The following is a 27984-nucleotide window of genomic DNA, read 5'->3' on the forward strand; positions in this document are numbered from 1 at the left end:
TACAGAAACAAATCGCTAAGCAGGCTTTGTAACTTACGAGCACTAAGGCAGAAGATGGAGACACATATTCCACACATTCCCTGGAGCAAAAGCTTGATCATTCGTCTCAATAGACATCCTTCCCGCTTTTTTATCACATTTAACCAAAAAAGCTTTAGCGAACATCTCACGCTGAAACAGTTCAATCTTCAGGCGGTGCCAAGGGCTGACAACTCCAGGTCAATGGAAACATAGGTTGTCCCGATCCCTACTTGGAGTGAATTAGGGAAGAGTGATGGATGGAGAGTAGGAAGTGGCGGTGAGTGGGGAATACAAGGCTTTAAAGAAGAGTAAATTAAAATTACCACACTCTTAAAGATATATTTGTGAATTTATGGCTATAACCCACTTTTCCCTCTATCTCTCATTGGCTTTCTGCCTTGATATATTTCTCTCTATATGTCTTGGTAAATTTTTTCTCTATATGAAGAAGGTATAAAAGGTGGATAAAGAAAGTTGAAAATGTAACTCAGCAAAATGTTTAAGAACTTTAATGGCGTCTCAAGTCACAGATATAGCTAGCTATACGTAAAGCTTGCACTTCATGCGGATATAGACTCTTAATGACAAACAGAGACATCAAACCAGAATAACAAGTATAATATTTCAACGTGTCTCCATGTCTACAGTAGCATCTGAGAAGAAGTACAGTCATTTTTATATACATATATTTATATCGTCAACCATATATATTTGACTAAACACCATCAAAGGACATCACGGTAATATACATGATCTTTAGATTTATATGAATTGTAAAAAAATTATAATTTGCAGAGGTCAGGTGTGTTTGAAAACAGAGAAGATCAACAGGTAACAACCCACTGTCACTCGTTCCTCGTGTCTGACATTCATTCAGTGTTTTCATTGCGAGCTGCATCCTGCAGCTTCCTCCTAACACTTCTTACTTGTGCGCATAACTGCAACATCGGTATATGCTCCAGAAAAAAAACTAGTCACTTGTATAATATGAACAACAAGTCAAGTTGAAAAGGCCCAGACCTATTCATCCTTTCACTTTCCTCCTCGGTCTCTCTCTCACACAAATAGCAGCCAAAGCACAGAAAAGGGTGATATAAGGCTATTTACCAGAACTAGGCAAATAGCATGCAAATTTTTTAAGCAATTAGGCAAATATTTAGCATCTATATAAGCATAGTTTGCCTATCGTAATAAATAAATAACCAAGACCAGCGACCAGTGACTACGCACCATTGCGACCCTAAAAGTTCAACGCCGCAGGTTCCAGAGCAAAGACAGGAGAAACAGAAATAAAACTAATGCCCAACACTTGCAGGTTGCCAATTCATTGTCAGCGAAGAGGAGAGGAGACTAGGAGACAATAAACTTGTTTTGTTGCTCACGAGCTTCCGTGAGACGAAGTTCGAATCAGGACAATGGATCAGAAGAAATCGACTCTCTCCACCTAGGTATTCAAGAATGTCAACAGAGGAACGTAGGCATCATCGTCAAGACTGACAAAAATCACTATAATCTAGGTTGCTGAAGTTGTATCTTGACATTTCTTGCATCACACACATTCAGTGGAGAATGAATAACACCTCGCCCATCCGCTGGAGAAATGAATGTACAGTCTTTCCATTGGACAAGGATTTGTCGGATCCAACACACACAGAGGCGCCCAGATGTTACTAGTCTCTGCAACCGTTTTACACACAGATTGTTGCAGCTCCCTGTGCAAAGAAAAGTAGACAAATGTCTTTTACAGAGACGAACCGTGATAGAAAAAAAGAATAAACAGACTGGCGGAGTTGGAACTGCAGTACCTGAGATGTGTGAGACGAATGACAAGATATTTCTCTTGTCAGCTGCGGTCAGATGTACTCGTTGTCGCAAACACAAGCAGAAGCTGCAATAATATAAAATAATGACAGATACAACAGACAAAGATCACTTTTCCTTAGAGATTTTCGTGGGTTAAGTTTAACTGCAAGTGACTTGAAGTCAGTCTGATCAAGTCAATGTAAATGTCCACTAAAACCTTCGCAACAGTCACGTGATGTACAGAATACTCAGAGAGCTTTTTGGTGAGACCACCAAGTAATGTCAACTGACACTGGATTCAAAAAGCACTTTCTGTTCCTCTATCTTTATACAGTGAGTCAATTAAGAGAGAGGCAGAACCGGGAAACGAAAATAAGAGGACGTGTTCGAAATGAGAAGGAGAGAAGGATGCGAATGAATTGAGAATCCAAGCTGAAAATCGACATGGCTCAAGCGCTTCCAAACACAGCTGAGGACTTTGCTGAAACTAATAAACATAAAGCAAGCACACTCTTGAATCTTGAGAAATGAAGGACTGCACTTGTAAATAAACATTAAACTAATAACACTACTGAATAAACACCCACAATACAAAGAAAAAGCACCCATCCAGGTCCTCTCGCAGGTGGTGTCCCAGAAAGAAAACAAATTGGAAAAAAAGATGAAATTCGTTGACCTTTTCAAGACAAAAAACAAAATGATAGAGATTTCAATGAAATGGTGATGAAAAAACTTTTATCATTGTTCCTCCTACCTTTCCACAATGGGCTGTTATAAATACAGTCTGAACATAATCACAGATATATTATTTCTCTATAGAAAACCATTGCTTGGCCTCAATGTTTGCACTTTCTAAAGTAGGTGGCTGTTCTTTAGAGAAACGAAAGTTGTGTGATTGCGGAGAGAGTAGAAGCCCCCTGATACAAATGTTGGAAGTGTCTGACCCTTAACCCCAAGCTGGCTGGTCCTCCCAGTTTGAGGGTAAACAAACAAAAGAATCCTTAAAGCAACTTCAGAGATGTTAGTGTGCGATGCCAGCTACATCAGCGTGTGCTACCCCGAAACACTCTTTAGCGAAGTACTCAGCTCTAAAATAATGAGTTACTCAGCTCTACAAGAAATATTTCTTTAAGAAAAATCACACACAGACATTAAAAATGAAGCAAACTGCAGGACTATTGATATTTAAGCATTGCGTTTTGGGAAAATGTTAAACTAGTGTAATGTGCCCCCGAGCTTACTCACGCATGCGCACAACCACATTCTTTCTTTCTCTGACTCATTCACAGGGCCTATGACTGAGACCAGAGTTTTTCTTCTAGTTGCCATCTTTGACAGCCTCTCCTCGCTTTCCAAGCACACATTGCGGTGTCTTGTCTTCGTCATCCAATGTAAAAATATTTCAAAGCTGTCATCATAAGTCGATGATATGAACACACAATGTCGTTTGAGTGCCAGGTGACTGAAAGCCTCAAAGTTATGGGAAAGTCCACTGAATGGCATCCTCTACTGATTTCTGCTGCCTCATGGCTCCCTCTAGCGGCTTGCCTCTGTTCATCGCAAGGTATCTTTGTCCTCGACCATGATGGGCACATGGAAAGCTCGAAAGTGCGAACTTTTGCAGAAGGGGAAATAGAGTATGTCCACCCGTACTTCCATCCTTCTGTTAGCACGGGTGCTTTTTTTTTTTTTAATCAGTCGCTGATCCTCAGGACAAACGAGGTTCGGACACCCGGCACTCAAAGCACAGTTTCAACCGCTATGGTCAAAGGTTTTCAGTGTGGAAACATCCGCAAATCAGTTTCGGTAAAATTCCACCTTTGTTAGCACGACAAACACATCATGTTTCACAATCGCACGTTGTTTCATGCTCAAGGTATTCGTACAGGATTTGGTCCTTCCTGTCATCAAGAAGAATTATCACACAAGAAAAATCCTTCCTTCACCCCCAGCCCACACCTCTCCCCATCTGACTGTCCCAGTCTTCTGATTTTTGTCTGTCTTAGGGTGAAAAGTTTACAGAGTATATGGCAGTTAACAAAGGATTTTTAGTTGATCTTCTGTGGGGCATGTCAGGACAACATGCGGTCAGGAAGATGGTGAGAATCCTGTGAGACCAGGACACAGTGAATTCACTGGCTTTTTCACAGCATGCACACAGCTACAACTTTGCATGTCGGTCGTGAATTTCAAGATTTTATCACATGTTCCTCACCGTGAAAACAAACACGTGTGGGACAATAATCCATCTCGACCACTTCTAACTCGCCTCAACATGAAATCAGAATAATATTCTTTTATTTCCGCTGACTACCTTTCCCGATGTGAAAAGCAAACTAAACTGTCAAAGACAAAATCTATGTACATCATTGATAAAAGTTCATATAAGTAAATGAATTAATTTACATTTTAGGACAACAGCTTTGCCTCATTGTCTTGCCTGCAACTGCAGCACAAGGTATCATGAACACACCATGAGTTTGTGAAACACCCAATAGTTTCAAACTGTAACAGTTCATTATTTTTCCAACTGGCAGAAAGTACGCCTATGTTTCGTGTTCATATTTTTGTCTATTTTATACAGCCAGAAAACACGACATTCACATTGTAATACAGTTATAATATTCTCTATAGGCACCAATTACTGGACATTCAGAGAGAAAGATAAAATTATTTTTGAAAAAAGCAAACGCCTCTAGAAGGCAAGCAAAGAATCATCAACATTGCTGTACTGAACACGTTTGAACTGGAGCTCATTTCAATGTGACTGTGTTTGGCAAAAAAAATTTAAAATGTCAAAGCATCAAAACATATTTTTCTGTAAGAAGATTTAATTACTTCAGTTTAAGTACGCAGGAAGTAAACACCTAATTGAAACTCCTCGGCTTAATGATATATGTCTGATAAATGTTTTTTTTTTCCAAATAAATATTCTACGTCCCAAAATGTTTTTGCAAAGCTGATGAGCCTTTTTGTAAAGGGTCTGCCACTGAAAAAAGATGAAGCAATGATTTTTTAAATTTGTTTTTAATTTCGAGATTCCTTTTTCTGACTTGGTAATTCGTCCTTTCAAACAGCTTCTCAGACCAAGTATCACAATTATTTTTCCCGAGACAAGTTCGGTGATATCTATCCACTGTAGCCTTGCTACTACATGTGACTTATGCACAACAATTTTTTTTGGCAAATCTTTACATCACAGTAATATAAAAAATAGCCAAACAGTCACATATTCGACAGGGTGTGTGTGCAATTTGTACTCGGAAATTCTTTAAATGTTTTAACTGGGCAAACAGACAAACTCAGGACCAAGTTTGGCAAGGATTTTACAAGGCAGTTATTTAAAAAAAAAACTTTGCCAAAATTGGTCCGACTTGCCACAATTTTTCCAGTTAAAAGAAAGACCTTAACCATACCTATGAGATTGCACAAACTATTGTTGAGTGATTAAAACAAAGGGTTTAGATTGTGTGTCTCCATAAAACATGGTAAATCCATCGTTTCCAATGGAGCATCAATAAATTTGTTTGCTGAGAAACATACTTCCCATATATCTTTCACACTTCTAAATAAAACAAGATGATAAGACACTATATGGGTACATTTGAATCAGCTGAATGATGGATGAAAACGGCAGTTGCGTAGAGGAACGACATAACTAGATGGGATTTTATTATCCACGAAAGAGAAATAAAAAATCCGATCAGTTTGCCAGTCTGGCAGTTCCAGCCAAAAGTGCTTTGTGGGACAATAGTGTGTCATGGGTGAAGAAGCGATGGAAGAGGTGACTGATGACTGTGAGAAGCGCCTGAAGGAACAGCTGCAAGGTGACGAATGCTGCGGGAGACGATCCGGGCACTTGACTGAAGACAGGTCCTTGCGAGGGTTGTTGTGTCCCTCTGTTGTTATGTGTTGTATCGGCCTCGAGCTAATGAAGTCAATGCCAGAGCGGCACCTATCTCCTTCCAGTACATCTCCCCCTCGCCTGAGCTGTTGACAGAAAGTCATGACAAAGAAATCTTTAGAATCTGGAGCAGAAAGACATTTTAAACCTTTCTAGACACATTCACGCACACCGGCATTCCCTTGTTAAAAAGCCATACTCACAAGAACAAAAAAAAATTAATTTATCATAAAAATAATTTATGAATGAGAAAGAAAGATAAAAGCTTGGATATGTATATAGGAAGATAGAACTGTTTTTTTTCATCGCTTCTCTACGTCGAGAAATATCTGTAGTCAAGTGAAGGTCTATCTCAGACTACCATGCCTGCAAGATCCATCTTGAAAACACCACTTACTAAAGCTGTTTAGCTCAAGGCTTAGTCCATACATCTGCTCAACTTTCTGCACCCACATAGTTCAAGACCCTGTTCCCTGGAGAGAGAGACGGGGGGTGTAATCCCTCATTCTTTATGTCTAATGGCATCACCCCGTGCATCCCCTCGAGAACTACACATCTTGTCCATCTGCGTGAGAAAGGTTATGTTCGCATCTAGCGAAGTAGGATTCAGTGTCAGAAAATTAAGTTATCCAGGGTGGCTGCGTTCGAATATTGTCACTGCGCATGCGCCATGGGGGTCTTCGTTTTCCCTCTGCACTTGATGCCTCGCGACAAACCGAGGTCGTCGGCGAACTCTCTGGTGCTGCTCGCCAAAAGCGGCATGGTCCGTCTAAATATAGGACTTGATAAAGTCCTCCTGTTTCAGTTTACTGCTGCCACAGGTTTTATACATAATTCAGGTTGGAAATACTCATATACAATTTGTTTCGAAAAATATAGAATGGTTTCGAAAAGCTTTTCCATCACACGTTATTTCCTGTTGGTTACACAAGACTCAAGCAGAAATGACTTGTCCATCGATTCACAAAATACCAAGTCATCCTACTCTTTCAAAAGTTCTTAATGTCAATGTCTGTTGCTCTTTCCGGGAGCAGAAAAGATAGAATCAATAGTAAACATAACAACCTGAGATGGCGCACACTTTTTGACAAGAAAGGAAACGACTGCTTGTCCTCACTACAGAAACCCAAAAACTCTCTCTGTCTCTCTCCAGACAAATATCGCCGCCACCATAGCGAGAAGCAGTCGAGTTCTCAGATGAGAGTTTTCTCTACAGTCATCGCCTGCAAGCTCTTGCGATAAAAAGTTCAAACGTTCGCGAAGAACAAGCGTGAGAAACGTTCACCAACTTCAACCCAAACCGTTGGGTTGGCTGGTTATTGGTTGCATCGCACGATGGCAGGAAATAAGAAAATGTCGAGGAACAGTGAAAATTGTATGGCCACAAGGATCCTCGTGGCCGTCAAAATTTCTTTTTTTAATTCTCTTTAGAAGCTATTTCCTTCTGGGCAATGAATCGATTCGTGCAATCCTCAAAAGCAAGAACGGTTTGCTCATTAGCTCGTTCTGTCTGCAGGGCCTGGAACAAGCCATCGATCTCTTCTTGCCAGCCTCTGGGGGTCCGCATAAGTATGATATCAAAATCACAGGGAGGGTGATCTAAATCGCAGTGCAAGTGCTAACAAAGCAACATGCGCAGAATCGGTTGCGCGCGGACGTGTTGCAGATTTTTTTTTTCCAAAATTGAAAAATTGAGGGGAAAATATCCCTTCTCACCCATTAACAGACATCAAAGGACGGGCTTCCTTTCTGCCAAAGATCTAACGATCATGACTAGCCATCATAAATCTTGACAAGGAAGTGAGAAGGGATGGACAGACACGCGTGCGAGCATTTCGTTTGCTTGTCTGTTTGTTTACTCGGAAGACAAGAGGAAGGGAGAGAGAAAGAGGACGATGAAGCCATCAGCAGGTAATTTGATTTCTCTATCCGACAAGCACAGAAACGTTAACACATATGAGTAAAACAATTAATAATTTGACTGCTTTCAGCTTTTTATGCAACATGATAAAATATTTGACCAACCAGACTTTTATAGCACAACTACAAGCAACGGAAGCCAAAACATGTGATGAAAACATCAACAAAAGGAGCGACATGAGATGAAGATCGATAAGGAGCTTTTGTGAGGAAGAGAGAGAGAAGGATGTGCACAGTCCCAACACTAATCAGGTTTTGAGGTAACTCGGCGTTTCTTGTAAATGTGAGAGACTGGGAATTAGTGTCAAGACCAAGACATCCATTTAGTGACGATGAGGAAAACAGAAGAAGGAAAGATTTTTCGGACTGCGCGGTGAACGCTGTATTAAACGGGTTAGACCGGAATTAAAGGATGCCTCCCTGTCTTCTTCCTTTTACTTTCCACTAGTGCATCCATCCAGGGAAGGAAGAGTCGCTGTGTATGTGGGGGGTGAGGCATGTGGAGGTTGAGGGACCAACAGAGAAGACGATATGAAGAAGTAAATATTCAGAGACCGCGACAGCAAGGAATAGAAAGAAATCAACACATAAAAAAATCGGAAGATGGTGTAAGGCAGATAAAACTATTTGTTACTTAGAACATTTTATTCGCATTCTTCTGTTCCAAAAAATAATATAAATGATATGACAAAATAGCTCAGTCATTTCTTGTGATGGCATCTGATAATGATTATAATGATGATGACGACGATGATCATGATGATGAATTTCCTTATTTATATAGTGTAAAATCAGGCGCTTGCAACACCAAAACAGGACAGTGTATGAAAACAAAATGAAACAATGGGAGACAATCTTTCATATACAGTAGTTCACATCTTTGTGTTTTGTTGTTTTTTTCTTCTCTTATACTTGTCATTATGATAATTATTTCTAAAATAAAACGCCCTGGCATCACCAACATGCATGGACACGTTGACATTGTCAAGAGCACATCCACTGGAAATCTGAAGCCAGAAGGTTAATTAGGCGTATCCGTGAACCTCTCTGAGATCACGTGTGTGAATTGTTTTTATGGAGTGTGATCATCGCTGGCTCGTGAACGGAAGCGATGATTCACTCAGAATGTTTCATTCCGCCTCTTGTGATTTGTTAAACAAATAACACGAAACACGAAAACAAAACTTTAACAGAAAATTTGAGACAGGAAGACCTTTAAGAGCACGTCCCACCTGCGCTCAGTGACAGCCGTCCAGTCAGGTCAAAGGGCACACCACGTGATGCAGCAGGTGTAGTAACGCGAGCGAATGAGATTCGTAATTGCGAGCACACACACTCCCTACGAGTCGCAGGTAATTGAAAGTATTTAATACCATCATCCACCGTCCACTCTCATAATAATGCGTTTTTGTTGAAATCACAGGAATTATTTTCAAACTAACATGTAATAATTCATGAACAGACACAATAAAGTCTTTTCTCCTTCAAGACATAGGATAGAAAGACAGACTAAGCAAGGAAGAAAATTACTTGCAGGTAATCATTTCCATACTTATCTCCGTCTCTCACCTGCTGACTTCAGATGTGCGCCTGCGTAAAGCCATTGTTTCAAACTCCTCGGCGAAATCTGCACACAGAGAAAAAGTCGGGTGAATGTTGCCAAGACCAGCGCCACGCAAAGGTCGGGTGTAAGGCGAGTGCAGCTGCCAGAAGTGGAGGCGGGAAGGAACTCTGCAAATTTCAATTAAATGTCACAAACACCTCCTGATTAGGGCAGTCTGTCTGTGTTTGTGTTCTTGCTACTAAAGTGTGTGTTTCACAGTCACAGGTGAGTCTTTTAACCAGGACGAGTACGGTGACTTGTCGCAGAAGTTGTCTGCTTTGACAGTGTATACCAAGTTCAAGTTATTTTTTTTAAATCCAAACACCAGGACTTTGTGATGACACTATTATGTGGCGTCATTTTTTTTAATTTATTGAGACCTCACCTGAGGTAAAATTTATGGAGGTAAGAGGCGGCGCGGACAATGAAAGGTTAAGTTGACCGTGTGACTGTGCTCGCATGATGGGTGAGTAAGCATTGTGTGTGGGTGTGTCTGGCTGTGTGGGTGTCTGGTGAGCTGTGTGTCTATGGGTGTGTGTGTGCGCGCGTGCCAGTATGCAGGTGAGTGGCTGCTGACCAACAAGTGCAGGTCACCAGAAAGTCTCACAACCATTTTGTAGCACCTGTCTCCGTACCCGACTAGTCGACAACTCACAGAGCATCTCGTCACGTGGCGACGTCAGTGGGAGGTTTGACGGCCTCGGTGTTCAAACTGTTGTACGGGTACCACTACTGATACATGAAGGTATGACGGGTGGAACGCAAGCACCATGCACTGTCACTGTCACTAAACCATAGACTAAATACCGCCAACCTACGACTAAGACCTAGATTAATATTTTTTTATAAGGGGTTAGGGTTGGGAGGTGGTATTCAAATTTTCGAAAGTGGTACTCGTCTGGAAAAGTTTGAAAACCGAGGTTTAATGGTGTACACCCATTTCTAAACAAGGAACCGAGGGGTGGAAACGACGTGGCCCTATGCAAGCTTACTTAACGGCTGTGTCGCGCCGACCTCACATACCCGCCAGAGAGTGGGTGCACGCAAGGTGGAATGCATTCTAATCTGCCTCACCTAGGAGGACCCCTTGAATCTCCCCCACACACACACAAACACCTTCTCTCTCTCCCTCCCCACTCCTTCACACAAAGACCCGGCGAATAAAAACGAAGCCTGTCTCCGCCTTAATACCCGCCAAGACGAACATAATGTGACCAGATTACACACGTTCGATGCAGAAAGAAAGACAGAAAAACGTGGAGAAGAGAAGGCAGGGGGTTAGAGAGGGAGGTTACAGAAACAGAATGTCGCAAGACGCTGTAAGCAAACGAATAAACTTTTTCTACAAATATAAGAAAGCTGGCTTTAGGGCAAAGTTTTCTTCGGCTTCTTCATATGACATGACGATAGGGCAAGCGAGTGGGTTGACAGGCTGACGATGAGAGGAAAGGAAAACGTCTCCTTCATCCGGCTTGGAGATAAGAAACGTTGAAATCATGTTTTTTATAACTGGCAGGTGCAGTAGAATAAAATGGAAGACGAGAGGTGAAAGTTTTTTTTTTTAACACGTGTCCACCCACACGGATGTGTTCCTTCTTCTTGACTTATTCTTTCTTTCTCTTTCTTGCATGCTAATGTTACAGTTTAACAAATTCTAGATGGATGGATGGAAAAGCAAGGAATAACAACTCAGCTACAAAGTCACGTGCTATCCTAGAGATCCCGCCATCGATCCTCCCAGCGGACGCCATTTCTGTGTCCCCAAGCTTGGGAGGCTCTGTTGACACGTGACTAGGATAGAGAGAGAAGCATCGGAAATCGCTGGAAAGATGCTGAGCGGAAATGAGTTGTAGCTACAGTCTGTTATTGCTGTCACCTGCTGAACATCACCAGACATGGGAGCGAGGAGCTGGAGCTTACAAGCCCCGCCGCCACCCGATCCAGGTTTTTATTTCATCTTATCAGCATGGAAACTACAAAACTCCTTCTGCACCGCGCACGAAAAAATGCAGAGCTTCAGCTTCTCCTGTTTACAGCGCCTCCTACAAATTGAGATTCTGCTGATTTTATATCATGGCCTAAAAAATGTAAAATAAACATCTTGCAAAGATCTACATCAAGAACTTTATCCCCTCGTAAGACTGTTACTGAAAGAAATTTGATCGTTTGTTTCTCCTCTTCATCCAGTTTGTCCTGTTCTGCTCCTTCCTTCTTGTTGTGGTGCTCACAGCACATTTCATGTCATGGTCGTGGCGCCAGTATCAACATCACCCGGCACACCCAGTTCAGGGTTTCACCCTGAGTGTGTGTCTGTGACCCTGTAAATCACAAGTTAGCCAGCGCACCCTACAGCTGACTTCTAGTTTATATCGGGCCGTTAAGAAAGGGTGGTTCACCGGGTCAAGTCCCTGCCTATCGAGTTTTGTGCATTTCTTTCTGAGATGCAGTGTAAACAACGGCTCGAGTAAATCTCAGTTTTGTTGTGGAAAATAGATACACAAACTCTCTCTCACATTCTCTCCGTCCAGTCTCATCAAAAAAATGTAGGTTCCCATGTCTAGGGTTCAGATTCCGCCCTGGCATACCTAATTTCTCACTGCATCTGTTTATAAAGCTCACTAGTTCGCCATGTCATAGTCTGAGCTGACACATCAACACTTTCTCTTTCTCTCTCTCTTTCACCTTCTCGCCCTCGTTCTCGGTGTTTTCAGGATACGACAGTGATTAGTGGAAAAGCTTCTTTGCTGTAAGAAATAAACTGCCTCAGATGTAATTTACAAAGGCTTAACACTTTAAAAAAGTTAGAATCATATCCCAGAGAATGTATGCCTCTACAAATTTATATTTTCTTTCACGGTCCTATGTGATCACCATTATGTCAGACATAATCAGAAATAGCGACCTAATAAACCAAATGACAATAAACTGTTTATTCTTCTTCTTCCTGCCGTCAGTCTTTCTTCTTCCTGCGATATTCTCTTATTACGCAGATAAAGATTTCAGGAGGAGAGTGTTCACACGACCAATAAACCTCCACACCTATCAGCGGCATGAACGTTATCTACAGGCTGCTGCACGTGCGTTCACAGCCTCACCGCCCAGTGCAGTGACGAGGTGCACGTGCGTGTCCTTCACAAGGTCCCGAGGAGCAAAAAGCTTGCTGGCTAATTTTTATTTGCTTGTTTTTCTACATTATCTGTGACAAGCACATAGATTGCCTAAAGAACGCTGTACATTTGCTGTGCCAGAGCCATCAAGACAGGCTAAAGGTCAATGTCCCAGTGTCATAGACAAGCAGTTTGATGGAGGTTACAGAGAAAAACAATAAAGCAGTTTACTGAAGTTACAGAGAAACAGTACAGCAGTTTATTGGAGGTTACAGAGAAAAACGGTTTACAAATTTGTTGGAATTTCGTATTGCAAGCGAAAGTTACGATACAAACACCATGTCATATAAATACTGCTTACGTTTATTTATAAGGTATTGTGAATTTAAAACAAAGCATCTGCTTTAATTATTATAAAAGAAATTTATTTTATGATTTTAAGCAAATCTGTTCAGCAAATGTACAAACAAAGCTGGTTCACTAATAAGTTCAGTGCTTGTCTGAAATATTGGGGAATTTTTATTGTTTGTACACAAAGCGAATGAAAGGACAGCAAGGCGCTCTTGTTACCCTCCTTCCTTCTCACTCTCCATCCTTCCTGTGAGAGAGGTTTCTCGTATGACAGGGCGGTGGGTGAGTAGATGCGGTAATAAACATGTTTATGTCCTTGCTCCTCCTCTAATCGCTGTAGGCAAGGGGGAGACAGCTCCATTACGACTGTTTATGAGAAAGTGCCCCGACCTGCTGGGTAAACAAAGGACAGTCGCACATCTCGTAGTAAAGAGGACAGACTTCCTCGCTTTGCCATCATGCCATGCAGGGTCCAGTCGTGAGGACCTTAACATTTCACATCGACAATGACTGCTGTGTGATCGCTAAATCTCTGAGAGGAAAATAAAAATCATTTTGTACACCCACAAAGAAAGCACTGATGGCAGATGAGTGTCTATGGATTGACTGACGGGAGAGAGGATGTGTTTATCTAATCTTGTTACAGACTGAGAGCGGTATATAGTATTCTGGAGCATAAATAACATTTTTATTTCAAACTGCTATAAACTATATGAAGGATGTAACGCCTTTACAAACACTGACGTGTAATGAAAAAGTCAACACGGAAACAGAGGTCAAAGTGCATTGCTCTTGCTCTTCCGTCTTGCATCTTGCCAAACTACATCCATCAAAACTGTGTATCGTGTCCGGTAAAACGAATTGTACTTCAATGTGTAACATGTGTGTGTGTGTTTCACATCTATCATTATCATTGTTATTCCTTTTCCTTTCCTTATTACTGAGATACAGACGAGACAAACTCGTCAAGCTTGTCGGTGTTATTCCTTTTTCCCTCCCTCTCCACTCATTGAGCTGCGTCCGAGCCACGCGCGGAAGAAATCAGACGAGGACGCTCTCGAGGTAGCTGGACGTCATGAGCAGACGAATTGTTATCTGGCGATGTGATTAAGGAAGGAAATAAGAAAGAAGACAAAAAAAGATGAAGACTGTGTGCACTTACTGAACTCCCTTCACGACACAGCATGATGCAGCACATGCTGTACAACTCGACAGCTTACCGTGACGGACGGACAGATGGAGCAGGGCCCTGTAACAAAACTCACCGACCGGAACTGAGAACTACAACGTATTGACGCAAACCCACAGCACAATACTGAGGCTTAAGGTGCACACAGACAGGTGGGCGCACAGAAATGAAGTTGTGGAAGTGGTCAGCAGTGACAAGAGAACTTTGTTCCGGGTAGCGTCCCAACAGGGCGACAACTGTCCTCTCACAGACGGTCAACTAATGGCCAGCGTCTCCCCTTCCCCAGAATCTTTTTTCCCCCCATCACAACCCAGTCCAGTGCACTTCCCCCTTGACACTGTTGTACTGGAGGCCTGACAGTCTCCATGGACATTCTGTGTAAGCCGAGGTCCGCCCCCAGGCCGCAGGCGCGGATAACTGCCAGAGAGAAACCCTTTCCTGGTAATGAGACCAGCGGTCCGCCGCGACTCCCAGGATCAGTCCCGGGAGGGAGGAGGGGAAGCAGGTGGAGGGTAAGAGAACAGGGAGGGAGGGGAAGACAGGCAATGTTTCCTCATCACCTTCCTCCTACCTAGACATTGCCACTGGTCTTCCGGTTCCAGAACCAAACGGCGGGAAAGCCCGCGCGCCTTCCAGGCAGTTGACGTCACAATATGGCGGCTGTGGACGAGAGATTGGCCAGACAGGAGCAGGCGTGCCGCGGTTCCCTAATTAACCTCGTTACGGTCATCGAAGCGAACGAGGAAGCAACAATGGCGGTCCTTGTGTTAACTAGCCACGTGACCTGCACGAGAGCTGCCTGCCGTGATGACGTTGCAGGTCCACGAAGCTTGTTTTGCACGGGAACCTACGTGTGTAAGTGTAGGTAAGGGAAGGTTATCAAAGGCAAGGTAAAGCGCGAAAACTTTCCTATTAAACATGAAAAAAAATCGAACTCGATTTGAAGTTTGTGTATTCCACATGAAACTTTTTGTGTAAAGCAAAACGGCAGAACGTATCACATGGAAGTGAAAATCATTTAAATAGTCTGAAGTCTCTAGAAATACATTTGCTTTCCCTGATAACAATAGGCTCCTTCGTAAAAAGGGGGTTTTGACAAATAACGGAACAAACCGAAATGGACCAATATTTAGAGAACAAAGAATCTGTCAACTGAAAGTAGAAGAGGGATATGGAGGCGCTACACTTCCAATAAATCTCAAAGTGGTTTTAATTGCCATCGTCGTGACCTGCTGGGGATGAAAATGAACTTCAGATGTTCTCAGTGGGGATCCAAAGCCTATCAACCATTGGGCTCCCGAGTTCTGTACACGACATGTGATGAGGACGCACATGACATTTTATGATGATGCATTCCCTTTATTGCCTCCTGCACCAGATGTGTTCTGTGGGAAATGATTCTCCTCCATGCCTCACCGTTTAATCTTGAAACATCTCCCTACTCTCTCGCAATCATTTCTTAACTCACGGAAAGTCCAATAAATAAATTCTACCTCTTTATTAAAAAAACAACTTTGAATTAAGATGTCATTTCGCTTCGATATTTTCATCAAGTTAACAGATTCTGGTCGACAAGAAGCAAAATGCCAAGTGTACAGGGCGTCCTGTCTGGACCTTCTGTTCCTCGGGCACTTCTACTGACGACTGCAGATTGACAATTTTATTGCCAGTTGTACACAGGCATGCCAGTTTTATTATGTAAGTGCCTTAAGCATCTCACATAATTTACATCCCGAGATAAGCATGCTGAAGTTTAATGCGTCTGCACCAATCATAAAAAGGAATAGAGGAGGAAAAATGCAGAAGAATTAAATACCTTTCAAACTTTATCAGATTGGGAGTAAAACTAAACTTATTTTCCGGCTTTTGAATTTTAACATTTATTTAATTTTTTTTTTTTTTAGCTTTTAAATTTTATCGCTCTAATTAAAAAATTGCAGAGTCTTTCAGCTTTAAAAGAAAATGACTTTTTTATCTTCCTGTCACGATGCTTTTATGTTCCCCACTTAACATAAGCTCGAGCATCTCGTGAAAGATGAATCCCTGTGACGAGTGCAAAGACGTGGGAATGTATCCCCAAACCATTTATTTTCTCTGCGCCTAATCTCACAGGAAGAAAAAAAACCTAGCGTGTACCTGACACATTTTTTCTCCCCAACCGGCTTGTGTCCTGTCCTTCACACTTGCTTAACGTACCCCTTACTTTTGAATTTACTGATGCTTTGTGGGACGCAGGGAGGAGAGTCCGTGAACACCGAGAACACAGGGTTAGAAATAATCTTTCTGGTTTCAAAACTGTAGGTAGGTATATTACAAAGTGTTTGCGGTAAGTAAATGTTATCTTTTCATATCTCCTCTCCCTTCTCTCACTCACACACACACACAAACACAGAAGCACACAGAAAACGAACCTTCTTGCGTGTCGTGGTGCGTCTCGTGTGCCGGTGACGACACGGACGACGTCGACATGTCCTCGATGTCACGTGACCCCGTGGACGACGAGTGATGTCGGTCACGTGACTTGGCCACGGCGTCCTCATCAAGGATAATGGGCTGCAACGAGCATGTTCATTAGCTTGTGGGCTGCAATGAACGTGGTCATCAGCGACATCAAAGTTCAAGTCTGCAACGAGCATGTTCCAGCAGTGAAACATCTGCTTCGACACTAGTACAAGATGTAAAGAGGATGGCGGACAGTTTCCGACTGTCTTCCTTCTAGAACTTTAGTTTGAAGTTCATCCACTATTTTCCGTGCATTGCACCTTAAGGATTTTTCTGATCAAACACTTTTTTTAAATTTTGTTTTATTCGACATTTTATTTATTTTTTTCTTTTGAGCGACTCACTGTGTATCAAAAGTGGTATACGAACAACTCCTGCAAACGTTTTCTGCGCATGCCTGATGGTTGTCATCGAGGTCATGGCAGACTGGGCTTGGCTTTGTATATATAAAACCTCAAAGAGGTCTACCATCAATATATCCAATGCAAACTGTTGAGTTCAGCAAAACTTAAAAGTGAAAATTAAACTTTATTTTTTTTTTTAAATGTCTTCACTTTCAGTTTCCTTTTCGTTCTGACATTTCCACATTTCAGCTCTCCTCCAGAACCTTCACTCTTCCCTTCACTAGTTGGCAACTTTGTGAAAGATAAGTTCCAATAGGGAGGAAAAAGAGAGTCGGAGGAAAATGTGGGGAGGGATGAAAGTCTGCCATCTGAAAATGAAGGCTGACGGAAACGGTTTCTGTTGATGATGTCATACCTGGTGGTGGGCGTCACTGAGGTAGCGATGAAGGATGGAGTGTTTGTATTTAGGGAAGCTGGCGCACGTATCCATGTCGACACCTGGGTATTGGCTGCCAGTCACGGGGCCGCACGTGCTGTTCGGCTGCTGTTGTTGCTGCTGCTGCTGATTCTGATGGGGGTGGTGGTGATAAAACTGCTGCTGTTGATGCCTCATCTGCTGGATGAAAACAGACTTCATACATGTGTTTTATTTGTCTCACGCTGCATTGTTTTAAGATGAAATCTTGCAAACGATTATGAGGCAAGAAACGAATACAAACACGTAACACCGAGAAAGATTCAAGGGGAGAGAACAGAGAAAGGAGAGAGTGGGGAAGGGAGGTAGAAGGTGAGCAGGACCCGAATGGTGAGGTCAAAGGACTACGGTGGAAAAAAATTTTTTAAACACCAATCACATTGTAAACATATTCTTTTCCTTAGATGGTTATTTTTTTGAAACCAGATTAGAAACTTTTTTTTTTTAATCGCTTTCCTTCTTCTTACAGTCTCTATCGTTATATCAGTTCTGGTCGAGTGAACCTCCATCCCCAAGAATCAACTATTATGGCTGTTTCCACCGGAATTCTGTAAACTTTCCATTTATCAAACTATTTCCAGCTAGACAAACACTCGCAGTTTAGTCAAATGTCACACTTCTTTGAAGCAGACGACAGCTATTGCCATTTACACTCCTCGGCTCAGTTGCACAACATGTTTCGAATTTTAAACCCATTAGGTCTTAAGTGAAAACAGTTTCTACGCACGATTTTGAAAAGCTGGAAAGCAGTTTACAAAATTACTTCTAAATTAGTTTCTACAAAACAGTTTAAAGGTTTCGACTAAGCTCCGGAGCCTAAACAAGAAAAAGCACACAGAATGAGATCTCGCGTTAAAATTGAGAGCTGATGTTCTCAGTCGTCAGGACCCTTCAACGGTCGAACCACGAACTTGTTGTATTACTGGACTGCTTGCAGACGATTTTTTTCCGGTTACTACTAAAACGAGGCAGTTGGGTACAAAGTTTCCGGTTCATTCACATTTCAGATTGACTATTAAAACGAGGCATGTGTATACAAAGCTTCCGGTTTCGTCACATTCATTGTTTAGGCTCACCGAGACTAACAGCGGAGAACTTCGCAAGAAGGCTAAGCGTTGGTCTCGGCAGACAGACAGCAGTCCACCTGTACATGTCCACGATGGAACCGCGCAGGTCACAAGCGGAAGTCTACTCAGCTTTCGCCCATTAGCATGTGGGATGTCTGAGCGCCCTCTACCCGCAGCATTGCATGTGACTGCGCTCTGGGTGTCGGCTAATGTATCCTAATGCATCAAGCGGTCGGGGAAGTCAATAAAAGCAACAACAACAAAAAATCCTTTAAAAGCATCCGTCTTTTTATCAAGGTGGGGAGGAGAGTGGGCAGTGACTAGAGAGGAGGTGGAGAGGAAGAAGGAAATGCAAGGTTGGAATGGGAGTTTGTAGGGAGACAGGGGGAAGCTCAGCTTTAACGATACATAGAATGTTGCTGGAGGAAACACACTAAGAAAGAAACTTAGAAAGCCCATACGGGTCGGGGTATGGATGCGGCAACAGAATGACGAGGGCAAAAAAAAAAAAAAAGGAATAGACACCTATGATTCAGATGCTATGCTACTTCCAGTGTTGCTGCTACCAACACTGCTCACTCACCTGGTAACTACTGGGGCTTTGATTTGGATGTATACTGCTGCTAAGGCTGCTGCTACTGCTGCTGCTACCGATGCTGCCGCTGTGGGTCGTGCTGCATACATCCCGGGAACCGAGGGCCGCCACCACGACGTCTGGAGTGGCTGTGCGCGATGACGAGGCCAGGCTGTCTGTGACGTCATCGTGGAATGTGTCGCTCTGTCTGTGATCTGCAGCAGTTCAAATCCTAGTTTCAGCCCACGGGAGCGAATCTGAACTTGCAGCTGTAGAAATGTATAACGAGGAGGGGCGAGATGGCGGATGTAATAATGCTTTTTCTCTTTTGTAACGTGATAAGTTATTAACGGTAAGTCCCGTAAGCACACTCACACACGAATGAACTCATTTTAAGTGGTATTCCTAAAATTGGCTGTATCCTTACAAAACTCAAAAATTCAGATGCTGTCATATCGACCTTCTGTTACAACAAGGATTCAAGACACATATATATATAACAGATATAAACACCAAATTAGTTAAATTTTTATTACATTATGTCTATTACTCAATATTTATTACAAATCGTGTCTAATATAAAATCCATAACACCTTATCTATTGCGGAATGTCTGTTACATCACGACTGTTGAATAATATCAAATTTGCTGTCTGTTGCAGGTCTCTAGCATTGTGTCTATAACATCATCTATTTACATCATCGCCGATGATCTGGGTTTTTTAAAGTTACACGGCTGCTTAATTAAGAAGTAAACATCTAAAATACCTGTGACCCATAGGTAAACTGAAACTACAATATAGTTTACGGACAAAAAAAAAGCATTTAAAAGTCTAACCGAGTGCACCAGCAGTTTAAATCAACATCTTACTTATTAATAAACACTAATTTCCTGGGTGCACACTTGTTTTGTTCACAAAGTACGACCCTCTGAACATGTTTTCACCATGAAAAAAAAAAAAAGCTAAGACCTCACTTCCGTGACATCACGAATCCTAGCTCGCTGATTGGGCAACTTTTGTGAGCATGTTTTTAAAGCTCTCGTATTGGCTGAAATGTTAAGTGACGTCAGAAGTAGCAACGAAAGACAACTCGCTGTGCGTTTTCTTAAAAAACATAAATGCAATTCATTTCACATTCACTACACTGACGAACACCCGAGATTTTGCTAACGTGCCAGCAACTTCAAGCTTAATTTCATGTCGGAGTCGGGTAGGCCTTTGAGAGTGGAGGAGAGGGCGGTTCGAAAACATCCCTCAAGAAATTACCTGGAACCATTACCGGTAGAAAAAAAATTAAGAGATTAAAAGCAAAAAGGCCTACAGCTGCGAGTGTCGAGTTTGGCAGATAAGCGCAACCACGAAGAAAACAAAGATATGTACTAGACAACATCCTTGTTCATAATCGTTGGAGAGGTAGGGAGAGTGCGAAAAAAGCATGGCGGATATTTTAAACACACAAAGAGAGAACTAACTCTCGGTGCGCCTGCCAGGTGCTTAAGTTCTGCAAACAGTAAATTAACAGCCCATCACTGGGGCATGAATTGCAACATCTCCCAGGCATCCGAGCTCGTGTTAGTCGAGCTTCCCAGTGCTGTGAATATCTTTATCTTACCTACCCCACCTCCGTGCTATCGTGCGATCTGTGCGTGTGTGTTAAAGACATCGTTCATAATGAAGAAAAAAAAAAGAGGTACAGGTGTCTGTAGACATGAGAAGCAAAACTGGTGATGCGTCAGGGGCCTGGAGACTTCCGTTTTCATGGCTCTCATAAATTGTCTGATACAATCTTTTGGCCACAGCCTCGCACCCGTCACTTAGCTGCTCACGAACCATCCTCCTCCCAAAATGGCGCCACAAGCTGCTGACAGAGAGAGAGGTAAGACAAGCCAAGATTTCGGAGAAGGGAGGCTCAAGGGGTCCCAGAAACCAAACATACAAACCGAAAACTGAGACCGGATGAGTGCTGACTGCAATTTGTACCCAAATGTCTTTTTGTGATTCTGCAGAAACAACAAATTTAAAGAAGAGGAGAGGATTCTTTGTTTTGGAGTCGGTTACTGTGCATTGTTGACCTACAGGTGTGTGCGAGAGAGTGGGTGATTGGTATGGATATGCATGTTGTTGTCTGTAGTTGTGTATGGATAGATAGAAAGTAATCGCTTTGTCCTTCCTCTCCTTCTCCCAACAGTGTATTTCTCCTCCTCCCTTTAATCTCTCCCCCACTCTCTCTCAGCGATGTTTTAAAAAGTCGATGACCTGTCATAAAATGTATGTGACATAATGGTGAGATGACATCCCGTAGAGTTGTTGACATGTCAAACGGGGCGAGATTGTAACAAAAGAACAGTGTTTGCAGATTTAAAAGAAACACGTGACCAAAAGAAAAAGAAAGAAAGTTGAAGACAAAGGTTTCTGCAAGACTAAACGCGGCTTCAACAAGGATGCTTTGTCCTACTCACCCATAAATCAATGGCTTTCAGAAGTTTGTGAAAGAGACTCTGTACATCTTTGTCAAACTCCACTTAACTTCGCAGCATGTACGCGTTTATCAAAACCACCCGACAGGCGGCATGGCCGCCACCTCCGTCTGTTTGCTGGAGGTTCGCACAGATCTTTGTACTCCATGCCATGCTTTTGCTGCAAATGTGATTTTATTTAACAGTTTCTCACAATTTTCCCACGAAGTAAGTTCTGTACTTTCTGTAGTTTGTGCAAAGAAAGCTCCATGCGATCTAGATTCTAACAATTTTATGAACCCACTCCTGCCAAGATGTCTTCCTGGACATAAAGCATGCAATTCTGAAGTCCAAGGAATTTGGGACGAGGTCTGGTCTTTCTGTGAGCATGCATGCAGTGTAGCTGTGTATCGTCTTCTTTCTCATTTTATTTTAGACATGGCACAGACGTGAAAAACTTTCAGGACTTGGCGGTCATTAAATTTTATTTAACCAGTTTGGCGCGGAAGGTATATACTAAGCTTTTCTCTTTTACACTGTCTCTATTTCCGGAGGAGAGTATAAAGACTGGCCTAGACCAGTTTAAATTTGGGGTAGGTTCGTCGTGCACTTTTGATAAAGCAACACATGTTATTAGGAGAGTTCAGACAAAGCTAGATGTCCCAAAAAACAGAAAAAAATAAACAGAAATATAAAATTTTTAATGGAAAAATTCCAGGTACGTATAGTCAAATCTATTTGTTCTGCATTTTTTTTCGGGAAAATAATGTTAACACAACATCTGAAATAATAATATCCAGGCTCCTTCTGAATGTATCTGATCTGACAAACCAAACAGACTTAATCAAAAGTTTTGGTCAGATGGACTGCAGCGAGGGGAAATAAATCTCATGGAACAAACAGCATATACAAGGGGAAACAATTCAGACGCTTATTGCCGAGATCTCTCGAGGGGAGGTTCTGTCATCCCAAAAAACCCCTATGACTTTCATTTAACGGTTGGACAAACAATAACTTGAATATATTCACTACACCTGTCAGATAAAAGAGATGGTGCTAGTCTAGACATCACCTAAAATAAGTGAAATCGGTATTTGAATGAAAGATCAATTTTGTCTCTTTTTCCATATTTATTATCTCGTGTTAAGACTGCAATAAATATAAAATTAAATATGTATTATATAAATACGTAAAGGATTAAGTGAAACACGAATTATATAAACATGTAATTATCAGATTAATATAAGTTTAAGGAAGACATGGACGGCCAGACGTACCAATGACACCCACGCTGCCCACCATCTTTGCACGTGCAATCTGTGCAGCTAACCTCGCCTAGTGGGCAATAAAAGCCGCACAGATGTTCATAAGGCAGGTGTCCCACTAGCTTATGACAACCACCCGTATCTAAGAGCGAGTTCATAGCGCACGAGATCATTGATCGAGATGTGATGCTTCTGCAGCAAGAACCTCCACCAACGCCACCGACCACGACCTAGAATGTGAACTACGCCATGCAAGCAGACAGACAAGTAATCACTTATACGAACATGCTAGAAAGTAGTCTTAGCTGAGTTTAGTTATTCAAAGGTGTAGAAGAATGAAAATCTAGATATTTTGAAAAGTCAGTTTATTGTGAACCACCCTGCAAAGTGTCCCATCGGACTATTCCATCAATCTGACAGTTTTGTGCAAAACATAAAATCTCCTGATAATGATCACATAATTATGGGAATAAAATAATCTTCCCGTGATTAACTCTATCCGTGAGACCTGGAGTCACAAAACCTAGTGATTAAGTCGCGCTCCCATACGACACCGTCATGCACGTACGACCATCTTGACCGTGGACGCTGCCGTGTCGTGTTGTTCTCCCTTACTCTCCATTTCCCCTTTAAATGCCATTGCCTCGTTCTGGAGCAATAAAAGTGTCATCATAAACAACACTCTCGCTTTTCAAAATTTAAAAAATGGAGTTCCAGCGCCTGCGGTGTGGCCAGTGAGGAGTTGGTCGATATTCCCCACCGCCATTATTGCCTCCTCACTACCCTCACCTCCCCAATACTCCCCTCACCTCCCCAGTCCTCACATGCACCCAGTGAACGAGCTTTTGCCAACTGTGGTTTGACGCTTCCTGACAGCTGAAATGTCTTATTTGCACAATATCTTCTAGTGCTCATGTGGGGGAGGTTGTGTTTGCACTCAAACAAATGTTGCCTACAAGATCATACAATGCACCCAACACCCGACCGAGTCCTCCAGTCACCACGCATGTTCGTGTGCGTGAAGAAAGAAAAAAAAAAAGACAGAAGGAGTGAGGAACATTAATGTAGAAAAACAATTGGCTTTAGCTGACATGATGGAATGAATCAGCACGGTGTGTCGTATAGATTAACCCGATTGCAATGAATAAATAAAACAATAAAATAATGTTTTAATGAAATAAAATAGAAATAAGCCGATGCGATTTACAAACCCTGACCTCTTAGTTCGGTTCAGGAGATCAAAGTTTATGACATAGCCATAACATCCTAACCTTTCTCTCGGACAGAGTTCAAAGCTCGGTCACTGCGACTAACGCAGGGCCAATGTTCCAAGATTTCACATCGCGCCATCCACACCGGGGCGCCCTTCTTTCTTGCACGATCATCAATCTGTCTAAAACCTTGCTTGACCACCTCTGACCTCACTGGTTGTGTCAAGAAGATTATGTATGCAATACACAGCTTTTCTGATCATTTTGTCACTCGGAGTTATGGTTGCCACAGTGACTTTGCCCTCGAGCTGCTGAGACTCAGGCCTGCTACTCACCGGCGACTAATAAAATATATACGAAAAAAAAAATACGCCCACCCGCCCGTTGGAGCCGTCAAGTCCAGATGGGACGTGCACAAACTGCTGACGTCGCGAGCTGGGAAACCCGGGGTTCAACTGGCAAAGCTATCAATGGCAGGTCGTCAAACAAGTCCTCAGTACACGAGCACTGATGAACCCCGTTCCCCACACTTCATCCCCCCTTACCTATATCTCGTGACTTCTCTCGTATAAACATCTTATCCTTTCCCAGGAGTTTTAACAAGAAAATGCGACAGAAACGCCGTGTGGGTAATCCCACCCGAGTCCTCAACGTCATCTCTCATTTTCTCTCACCCACGCACCCGAGGATGATTTGTGAAGAACCCAGAAACCAGTAACATTCGGTCATCGAAGTCACTTGGTGATGTATTAATGATCCATTACTCTAACTAGGGACACTGTTTTCTACCATCTATAATAATATAAATAATATGGTTTGTTTTTTTTTTGCTTTATTTTTTTTTTTTTTTTTTTTTTTGTTTGGTTGGGTTTATTTTTTGTTTTGTTTTGTTTTTGTTGTTTTTTTTTTGAGTAAGGGTTACCTTCTGAACTTGGAGAGAAGGAAAGTAAGGAGAAAAATTATTATGTTTGTTAACTGAAAACTGATAATAGTGTGGGTTAGTTAAAACATTAACGTCTAACAAAAATTTCATCAGGAACAATCAAGGGAAACAAATTCGACAATGACATATGTCAGGATTGATTGAGAAAATGTTGAGGCTTTGAACTGGTTGTCAGCTGTGCTCACGTTTACAGCCAGCAGGTCTCAACTGTCGTCTCAAACCTACCTGTGGCCACCGCAACAAAGGTGAGGTTCACCTCCCTCCACACCGCAGCCAGCTGTCTCCCACAGGTTTTTTTTTTTTTTTTGAGGGGGTGAGCAGCTGCACTGCACTCTTTCAACTCCGCACCTCACCTAGCCTCGTCAGTCCGTTATTTTTTTAGAACTGGCATTCATTGCACAGTTCTTTTCTGAGAAAACGTGCATGTTGACAGTACTGTACACAGGTAACACTAGCAGGTGTTTGGGCAGGGAAGGTCACAAAAGGATGTTTAGTACGTAAGCACTCTCTGTCTCCTCCCTCTCTCTCCCCCCTCTCGCATTCCTCTCGTATGACAGAGGTGAACAGAAATGCTATATCAACAATTTGTTTAATTATCTGCTGATTTATGGATTTTCCATCAATGTGCACTATATATCTCAGAAGCTATAGATTATTTATTATTCTACTTGTTGTTATTTCCCATGAGTGATGCCAGTAGGCAAAGCATGGAAATAAATAAAATTGAAAAAAAATGCATGTACTACACTCTGCTTCCCCCGCTACTGTTGTGCAATACTCAGTGTATTTGTCCAGTCCTGCTTGCACAGAGATGCTGGCTGCTCCTACACCTAGCCTGCTAGACGCCAGGCCTTGCTTGGCAGCAGAATGAGCCTTTTGACATGCGCCAGAACACGTCATGACCCTTCACTTCCGGCGTGTTTACTCTCCTTCTTTCCATCTTCCGCCCTTCTCCCCGAGGTTCTATGTGCTGTGCGTTTTCCAATCTGTCAGCTTCTTGCTAGTCTGGCGATGTTAGTCTTGTGACAAATGGCTTCAACCTTGCATTGATGCTGCCAGCCTGACACTTCAAACTGAACATTAGTGGTCACGTGGTCTCTCCACTTCCTTCTTTACACTTTGAGTCGTTCTCATACTCTCTCTCTCTCTCTCACATACATATGAATGCCTGCAATGCTTATGTTTACTGTTAGGCCTGTGTCATGCTACTGTTTTCAGTAGTATTTTTGTCTGTAAACATAAGTGTAGCTTGTAGGAGTGCCATTAGCAGTGTAAGTATGCTATAATGACTATCTCATTACGAAATGAGGACCACTTAGGGTTTGGGATTTTTTTTCTTTTAATAATGACGTATGTACGAATATATATATATAGACAAAGCCAATAAACTTCGAAGGAATATGAGTTAAGTTTTCAAAGCCATAGAAAAAAATTATCTGACCTGCCACCTGTTTGCTTATTTTATGTCTTTATATTATTTATTTATTTTTTGTGCTTTTGCTTCAGGTATTGTTGACTTGCTTTTTTTTTTTTTGCAATTTTTTTGTTTTGTAGAGATTATAGCTGGGCTTTCAGATTGGTGCCTTGCTTTGTTCTGCTCCACACCCACACTCATAACTCAATATCAGCAGACCTGACATCTTGCCTGCCTACCTAGCATGTCGTCATCCGACTCCAGGCAGCTGTCATCGGACCCGAGGGAGAAGAGCTCGGCGTTGCCCTGTACACAGCTGTTGTACAGCTTGATGCGCGAGGCCCACGTCAGGTCCGGCTGCTTCACCGTGTTCTTCAGACGCCGCCGAGCGTTCGCGAACCAATTAGATACCTGTAGAGAAAGTGAGATCAGACCAGGATACTAGATGGTGAGATAGGACATCATACAATCTTGTCACAGGTTTCTTTATGCATTGTGTTTCAGTCCAATCCATCAAAATCGGTGTTTGTGTTTGTGTGTGCGTGCATATAATCTGTCTGTTAAGCATCAACATAGAGGCAAAGACTAAGATAGATGGAGTTCAGAAGAAGGACGTAGAGATGAAGAAAAAGTACCTGTGTTAAAGTCATCTGACTACTTGAGACCAGCTCAAGCTTCTCTGCTTTAGACGGGTACGGGTTGTCCCTGTGCTTCAGCAGCCAGTGCTTCAGCGGCCGGGTCATGTCCTGCAGGGCTTGCCGCTTGTGCCGAGTCTTTTCTGGCACGAACCTCCTGCAACATCACGAAAAAAAAAAACTCCCACTGTTTATGTCTGTCACAGCACAGATCGACTGACCACTCTTCTTGACGCTCATCTCTCGATCAACTCCACCAACCCTCAGAAGTGGTCATTACCAAATTGTTGTCATTGCTTTCATGCGCAGTCATAAAACATGGAAATGTAATAAAATTAATATCTAATAATCATTAACACACCACACTTAAACTAATTTTTCCATTTGGATTCTTTGTAATTCAAGAAGTCACAGAATTGTTCGTCCTTTTAACACCCTTCGATGAGAAGGCATTCACGGCGATACCCTTTCGCAGACGCCAAATTTTGCAAACACCATTTGAAATATTCAGCCAACAGCTGAAAAACCAGATAAACAATTTTTGTATCATATCAAAATGATCCAAACTGAGTCATTGAGCCATAACGCGTGAACTTAACTGACATTTGGAAAGGTCGTTGGTAAACAAATTAAAAGCTGTTGCACGACAAACAGCTCGGATCAACAGAAGGCGAAAACAGAGTGCTTAGGGTCAGACACATTGGACCTTCTTCAGGATCGAATCCAGCTGCTGCAAAAGCCTGGACCCCACAAGACAAAGGATTTTTTTTCTTCGTCTGCGTTCGCTGTGGCCACATCGTTAGCGTGACCCCAGAAAGCCCAGCAAACATGTATCGCACGCACTACACACACATACAAACACGTACACACGCACGTGGTCACACTTGCGCTCTCTCTCTCTCTCGTTCATTCTTTCTCAGTTTTTTTTTATTGCTAGTGCTCTGTCACTCACTCTCTCCTTATCTAGGAGAAAAAGACGAAATATGGACTTGCGAATTCTTGTCGCACACAAAAATACACTCACTCACTTCCTCAAAAACACGATCTCGTTCTCCCTTTCATTTTTTTCTTTCTCTGACATTTTCTCTCTTTCTCTGCGGCTTGGTCGCAAGGCTTTGTGATAGCTGCTTGCATGCATGCGGGTCATGGACACACAAAGCCTGAAAACACTCCATGAATGTCTTCCTGCTAGCGAAAC

General features: G+C 42.3%; 1 protein-coding gene across 3 annotated transcripts in view; it reads right to left on the bottom strand.

Moving 5' to 3' along the window:
- Window positions 1-515: 515 nt before the first annotated feature.
- LOC112553445 (iroquois-class homeodomain protein irx-1-like) overlaps window positions 516-27984 on the bottom strand; it is a 123874-nt gene continuing 96405 nt past the window's right edge. The window contains exons 2-8 of one of the 3 annotated variants that reach the window (XM_025220702.1): window positions 26787-26943; window positions 26391-26562; window positions 18870-19075; window positions 17160-17360; window positions 16310-16451; window positions 9218-9275; window positions 516-5814 (exon numbers count right to left, since the gene is read on the bottom strand). In XM_025220702.1, coding sequence (XP_025076487.1) covers window positions 5730-5814; window positions 9218-9275; window positions 16310-16451; window positions 17160-17360; window positions 18870-19075; window positions 26391-26562; window positions 26787-26943 — 1021 coding nt within the window. In that variant the 3' untranslated portion in view covers window positions 516-5729. Of the gene's footprint in view, window positions 5815-9217; window positions 9276-16309; window positions 16522-17159; window positions 17361-18869; window positions 19076-26390; window positions 26563-26786; window positions 26944-27984 lie in introns of those variants that run through there. The other 2 variants (XM_025220785.1, XM_025220865.1) reach the window with 2 other exon arrangements.

Source organism: Pomacea canaliculata, linkage group LG1, assembly GCF_003073045.1.
Source record: "Pomacea canaliculata isolate SZHN2017 linkage group LG1, ASM307304v1, whole genome shotgun sequence".
Taxonomy (NCBI): domain Eukaryota; kingdom Metazoa; phylum Mollusca; class Gastropoda; order Architaenioglossa; family Ampullariidae; genus Pomacea; species Pomacea canaliculata.